General features: G+C 41.9%; 1 protein-coding gene across 1 annotated transcript in view; it reads right to left on the reverse strand.

Annotated features, from left to right (window-relative positions):
* cttnbp2nlb (CTTNBP2 N-terminal like b) overlaps positions 1–368 on the reverse strand; it is a 37876-nt gene extending 37508 nt beyond the window's left edge. The window contains exon 1 of the mRNA XM_036947562.2: positions 237–368. Coding sequence (XP_036803457.2) covers positions 237–242 — 6 coding nt within the window. The 5' untranslated portion in view covers positions 243–368. The remainder of the gene's footprint in view (positions 1–236) is intronic.
* Positions 369–7447: the final 7079 nt, after the last annotated feature.

Raw genomic sequence — 7447 nt, forward strand, 5'->3', positions numbered from 1 at the left:
CAATCTTATTCTACCATCTGGAAGTTCTGAATATTACAATCCTCGTTTAGATATCAACCAAGCTAGTGGTTACAAAGTTTCCCTTCCTATTATTCCAGCGGGATACTTGGCAGGACAGTCCAGTACTGTAGCGAGCCAGGCAGCTACGCTCACTTGCTCAAATCACGCACACACAATTAAAAATCATGAAAGAAGCTGCGATCATATGGTAATATTAGTGTCCTACATTCACATACCTTCATGCGTTAAGTCCTGACTTCATCAATTTTACAACAACATACAAACGTAAACGTTAAAATAAAAATGAATAGTAGAACCCGAGTATCCGAGCGCTTATCCCAGTGGCGAATAAGACAACAGTCTTTGACAAGACAGACAGCCTATCGATGGGGCGTATTTCAACATTCTGACCAATAGTAGACTGGCTTAGCAGAGGTGGGCAGGGACAGGGGCAGGCTCGCAGCGACGGGGTAAAACTCTTTGTTTGAGTGTGTTGGTTAAAGTTGCGCCTAGACGCTGATCTAAAATCGGATTTTCGTTCTTCCTCCAATGGCTCAGCGTAGGATTTAGGCAGGTTGAACTGGTCCGAGATCTATTCATACTGGTGGTTTCTGGGCTTGTTCACACAGCGTACCCAGCGCTCTCTGTTTTGGCTATAATATCAAGTCAATTAAATTCAAAGGGGTATTATTTGCTTGGAAAGCAAGTGAAAAAACTAAAACAAAAACCAGCAAAGCGAATTAAACGAAACAAAGACAAAAATAATCAGACATTAAAATGTATCAATCTTTGCGAACGGCGACGGCATAACACCGTGGTCTCACAGCCGGCAGGCAGAATAAACAGGTCTACTCACAAAAAAATGTTCAAGAGAATAACAATGTTGAAAATATTATATTATTAGTGGTTGGTGCTTCTGATACACTGGTTGAACTTTTCTTGTTGCTGTGATTGCACACGGTCTCATTTCACCTAACAGATACAGGAGTTTGTTCAAATTGTATTTGTGTTTGAACCTGTACCCCCTGTATATAGCCTCATTATTGTTGTTTTATTGTTACTCTTTCATTTTAACTCAGATTTTTCTTAAAACTGCATTGTTAAGGTGCTTGTAAGTAAGCATATCACGGTAAGGTCTACGCCTATTTGATTTGGCGGATGTGACCATTTTTAAACTTTATTTTATTATTCTTGGTGGGAAATATGTGCCTTTTATAGTCATACATTTGGCAGGAGGTTAGAAAGTGCAGCTCAGTTTCCAGCTCATTTTGTGGGCAGTGGGCACATGGCCTGTCTTTTCTTGAGAGCCGGTCTGCCTATGGTACTTCTTAATAGAAAGGCTATGCTTTTTTTTGGTTGGTTGTAATTGTGTTGCTGTCCTTGGGGTCTGTTTGTGTTTGTCAACAGAGCCCCAGAACCAGCTGGCTGACCGTTTGCCTTGCTGAATCGCTTTGCATTGCGTTCTATGTGGTTCATACGTTGGAATTATGCAAAGAGGCTTGACAGAAATGGAAGCAGAAGGTGAATGTTGAACTTTTGTTGCATACATATCCTGATCATGCTGCCTACCATTTTGCGCAAAACATTGTATGTGTGATCGAGGCGTAAGGAATACACCCACGCACACACACACTCACGCCATTTCGCCGGGTGGGCGGTGCTATACGTCACCATGGGCGTAGATTAAAATTTGCATAGGATTACACACTGTTTTCGAGAACGAGCCGAGCATTAGCTCATGTCCGGTCCGGATCGTGGAATCTATTCAACACACTACTAAGCCATAAAGTACAGGTTGGCTACGCTTAAATACAATAATGGATGTTACCGTTTCATCAGAGAGCCACAAAGATGGAATTGTTGAATTCACATTTGCTATTTCATGCAACCACATAATATAAATAAACAAAACACATTATTTTGTACTCGAACGTCACACTGTTTAAAGCTGAGATATATCATTCACGCAAAGTAATTGTGTAGGTATGTCTCCAGGATAATATGGTAAAGCTGGCCTCATTTATAGGCCCTCAAAGAAATACATAAGACCAAAGACCTCCAAAAATCATATTAAGCAACGATTGACAGTATACAGGTATACAGTATACATCCCTTGCATGTTGATTACCAATTGCTGTGAAATTAGATTAAATGTAGTCATGATCAATTTCATATATTTCATTCAGGTAAAGCTTAGGGAGGGAATGCCATTTATACTGAAGGTAACATGGAGAAAATCTGGCCTCTCTGAAATGAAAATGGATGGCCCTCCCTTCAGCAAAATATATTTCACCTAAACCCTCCCTGAAGGCTTGAAAAAATAATCCCCTATAGCCAAAATAATACTTAAAACATGAAGTGGATAGCAGAGAACATGCCTACCATTTACAATCATTTCTTGGACAGACCAGAGCCTTAGATATGCTGTTTTAGAAGTGGTTATTCATTACATGCCAATGCAGGAGTTCTGAAAGGGCTCTGGGCCAGAAGGTTGTGCGTTCACAGTCCATTGTGGACAAGAGTAGCGGTGGAAAGATCTCCTTTATAGTAAAAACATTGCATGAATCTTCACTACATGACCAAAAGTATGTGGACACCTACTCATCAAACATTTAATTCCAAAATCATGGGCATTAATATGTAGTTGCCCCCCCCCCTCCCCACCTCCAATTCCACCCAAAGGTTTTCGATGGGGTTGAGGTGAGGGCTCTGTGGAGGCCAGTCAAGTTCTTCCACACTGATCTCGACAAACCATTTCTGTATGGATCTCTTTCTGAGCACGGGGGCATTGTCATGCTAAAACAGGAAAGGGCCTTCCCCAAACTGTTGCCACAAAGTTGGAAGCACAGAATCGTCTAGAATGTTATTGTATGCTGTATCATTAAGATTTCCCTTACTAAGGGGCCTGAACCATGAAAAACAGCCCCAGACCATTATTCATCCTTCACCAAACTTTATAGTTGGCACTATGCATTGGGGCAGGTAGCGTTTACCTGGCATCCGCCAAACCCAGATTTGTCCGTCAGACTGCCAGATGGTGAAGCGCGATTAATCACTCCAGAGAACGTGTTTCCACTGCTCCAGAGTCCGATGGCGACGAGCTTTACACCACTCCAACCAACGCTTGGCATTGCGCATGGTGATCTTAGGCTTGTGTGCAGCTGCTCGGCCATGGAAAGCCATTTCATGAAGCTCCCAACGAACAGTTCTTGTGCTGACGTTGCTTCCAGAGGCAGTTTGTAACAAGCTACGCGCTTCAGCACTCGGCGGTCACATTCTGTTGCTCCTAGATGTTTCCACTTCACAATAGCAGCACTTACAGTTGACCGTGGCAGCTCTAGCAGAGAAGAAATTTGACAAACTGAATTTTTGGAAAGATGGCATCCTATGACGGTGCCACATTGAAAGTCATTGAGCTCTTCAGTAAGGCCATTCTACTGCCAATGTTTGTCTATGGAGATTGCATGGCTGTGTGCTCGATTTTATACACGTCAGCAACGTGTGTGGCTGAAATAGCTGAATCTTTTAATTTGAATGGGTGTCCACATACTTTTGAATATATAGGGAGTCATTGTATTTGCAGGTCCGATATTTTTATTAATTTTAGAAACATTTCATGCAATTCTTCATCATTTGACATATTAACAGAATCTTGTTTAATATCGCTGGAAAAATGTGTTTGCCCAGATACAGTGGCTAGTAAAGGCCCAGAGCACTACTGTTGTGAAAAAAAGCCATTGTTTTTTTGTTGTTGGTATTATTCTGATTTTTCAGGAGGCGCTGCAGCATCCTCAGCACCCCTACTTCCCGTGGCTATACTCAAGGAACGCTAGCTGAGGAACGCTCAACTCCGTTCTCTTATATCAAGGCCGAGTTGAGTTGAGTCACCATCAGTCAATTCCGAAAACAGCAATGATGTACAGTGCCTTGCGAAAGTATTCGGCCCCCTTGAACTTTGCGACCTTTTGCCACATTTCAGGCTTCAAAAATAAAGATATAAAACTGTATTTTTTTGTGAAGAATCAACAACAAGTGGGACACAATCATGAAATGGAACGACATTTATTGGATATTTCAAACTTTTTTAACAAATCAAAAACTTAAAAATTGGGCGTGCAAAATTATTCAGCCCCCTTAAGTTAATACTTTGTAGCGCCACCTTTTGCTGCGATTACAGCTGTAAGTCGCTTGGGGTATGTCTCTATCAGTTTTGCACATCGAGAGACTGACATTTTTTCCCATTCCTCCTTGCAAAACAGCTCGAGCTCAGTGAGGTTGGATGGAGAGCATTTGTGAACAGCAGTTTTCAGTTCTTTCCACAGATTCTCGATTGGATTCAGGTCTGGACTTTGACTTGGCCATTCTAACACCTGGATATGTTTATTTTTGAACCATTCCATTGTAGATTTTGCTTTATGTTTTGGATCATTGTCTTGTTGGAAGACAAATCTCCGTCCCAGTCTCAGGTCTTTTGCAGACTCCATCAGGTTTTCTTCCAGAATGGTCCTGTATTTGGCTCCATCCATCTTCCCATCAATTTTAACCATCTTCCCTGTCCCTGTTGAAGAAAAGCAGGCCCAAACCATGATGCTGCCACCACCATGTTTGACAGTGGGGATGACGTGTTCAGCTGTGTTGCTTTTACGCCAAACGTAACGTTTTGCATTGTTGCCAAAAAGTTCAATTTTGGTTTCATCTGACCAGAGCACCTTCTTCCACATGTTTGGTGTGTCTCCCAGGTGGCTTGTGGCAAACTTTAAACAACACTTTTTATGGATATCTTTAAGAAATGGCTTTCTTCTTGCCACTCTTCCATAAAGGCCAGATTTGTGCAATATACGAGTGATTGTTGTCCTATGGACAGAGTCTCCCACCTCAGCTGTAGATCTCTGCAGTTCATCCAGAGTGATCATGGGCCTCTTGGCTGCATCTCTGATCAGTCTTCTCCTTGTATGAGCTGAAAGTTTAGAGGGACGGCCAGGTCTTGGTAGATTTGCAGTGGTCTGATACTCCTTCCATTTCAATATTATCGCTTGCACAGTGCTCCTTGGGATGTTTAAAGCTTGGGAAATATTTTTGTATCCAAATCCGGCTTTAAACTTCTTCACAACAGTATCTCGGTCCTGCCTGGTGTGTTCCTTGTTCTTCATGATGCTCTGTGCGCTTTTAACGGACCTCTGAGACTATCACAGTGCAGGTGCATTTATACGGAGACTTGATTACACACAGGTGGATTGTATTTATCATCATTAGTCATTTAGGTCAACATTGGATCATTCAGAGATCCTCACTGAACTTCTGGAGAGAGTTTGCTGCACTTAAAGTAAAGGGGCTGAATAATTTTGCACTCCCAATTTTTCAGTTTTTGATTTGTTAAAAAAGTTTGAAATATCCAATAAATGTCGTTCCACTTCATGATTGTGTCCCACTTGTTGTTGATTCTTCACAAAAAAATACAGTTTTATATCTTTATGTTTGAAGCCTGAAATGTGGCAAAAGGTCGCAAAGTTCAAGGGGGCCGAATACCTTCGCAAGGCACTGTATATACTGTATACACTGGATTTCTGATGCTGTGTGTTGGTCATTGGGAAGCTTTGAAATCACCGGTCGGCCATATTGGCACTCCCCAGTAGGAGCAGTCCTCCAAAGGAATGGAGTCCTACAGTATTTAAAGGTTTCAAGAACAAAAGGCCATGCATTCAAGTATTTTTGTTGTTGTAGTGGGGAGAGTAACAATAGTAATCTCAAAAAATTATACTTTAATGGAAATGTTTTTATATATATCTTTATATGTATATTTTATGTTTAGCTCACAGAATATATAAAATATAATAAATTAATAGAATAAATGTGGCTAAACAAATGTAGACAATAATACATGCATTTTTATTGCTTCCAAAATGAGGAAGTGCCCAGATGGAGTCACGTTGGCTTCAACACAGGGTCCCCCAATTAGCAATCTAATAGGCCTGTGGGAGAGTGGGGTAAGTTGAGCGGCCCTTATTTCTAGGAAACCATACACAAAATGTATAATTTAACCAAATATTTACAAAGAGGTTATCATTTCATGGAGTCTGTGAAGGAAGAAAACACATGGAAAAAGTGGTAAGCAAGTTAGGTAAAACATTTTTAATGATCAAATAAATTGATTGTTAGAGTTCCATGATGGTTGTATGTAAACCAAAGTAGATACTTTTAAGATTGTTCTATACATCTGTTGGGGTCTCTATAAGCTTCAATATGAGATCCTAAACCTAGCGTGAAAGGGCATCCTTGCAGCTGTTTGTGATAAAATAGTCCAAATGTTTGCAGTGAGGTAAGTTGAACCAATGCCATGGGGTAAGTTGAACCAATGCCATGGGGTAAGTTGAACCAATGCCATGGGGTAAGTTGAACCAATGCCATGGGGTAAGTTGAACCAATGCCATGGGGTAAGTTGAACCAATGCCATGGGGTAAGTTGAACCAATGCCATGGGGTAAGTTGAACCAATGCCATGGGGTAAGTTGAACCAATGCCATGGGGTAAGTTGAACCAATGCCATGGGGTAAGTTGAACCAATGCCATGGGGTAAGTTGAACCAATGCCATGGGGTAAGTTGAACCAATGCCATGGGGTAAGTTGAACCAATGCCATGGGGTAAGTTGAACCAATGCCATGGGGTAAGTTGAGCAAACGGCAAGTTAAGCAGATTTAAGTGTTTTCCTCCCATTGTTGCTGGGATATGAGGTAAGAACAGGGCCTGGACTATGTTTAAAGTGTTTGTTAGGTGTACAACGTGTTTGTTAGGTGCTAAGCCTGTGTTCAAAGATTGATAAAATGATTAAAAGACAAAAAAGCTATTGTGATTGTGTTGAATTCTGTTTGGGAAATGAAGAAATGGTTTTAAAAAGGTAGAGGTAATATTTCATTCCATACTGAAATTTGTAGGCGGCTCAACTTATCCCGTCCCGTGGCTCAACTTATCCCGTCCCGTGGCTCAACTTATCCCGTCCCGTGGCTCAACTTATCCCGTCCCGTGGCTCAACTTATCCCGTCCCGTGGCTCAACTTATCCCGTCCCGTGGCTCAACTTATCCCGTCCCGTGGCTCAACTTATCCCGTCCCGTGGCTTAACTTATCCCGTCCCGTGGCTCAACTTATCCCGTCCCGTGGCTCAACTTATCCCGTCCCGTGGCTCAACTTATCCCGTCCCGTGGCTCAACTTATCCTGTCCCGTGGCTTAACTTATACCGTCCCGTGGCTTAACTTATCCCGTCCCGTGGCTCAACTTATCCCGTCCCGTGGCTCAACTTATCCTGTCCCGTGGCTCAACTTATCCTGTCCCGTGGCTCAACTTAACCCCTAAGACGTGCCAAGAGACCACTTTTTTTGACAAGCTATGTTGTCAAAACTGTCATGTTAACATGAATTCTGATTATTTCCAGGGATACTCTACATCCTGAAACA

The sequence above is a fragment of the Oncorhynchus mykiss genome, chromosome 16, assembly GCF_057628025.1.
Source record: "Oncorhynchus mykiss isolate SJ-2025 chromosome 16, ASM5762802v1, whole genome shotgun sequence".
Classification (NCBI taxonomy): domain Eukaryota; kingdom Metazoa; phylum Chordata; class Actinopteri; order Salmoniformes; family Salmonidae; genus Oncorhynchus; species Oncorhynchus mykiss.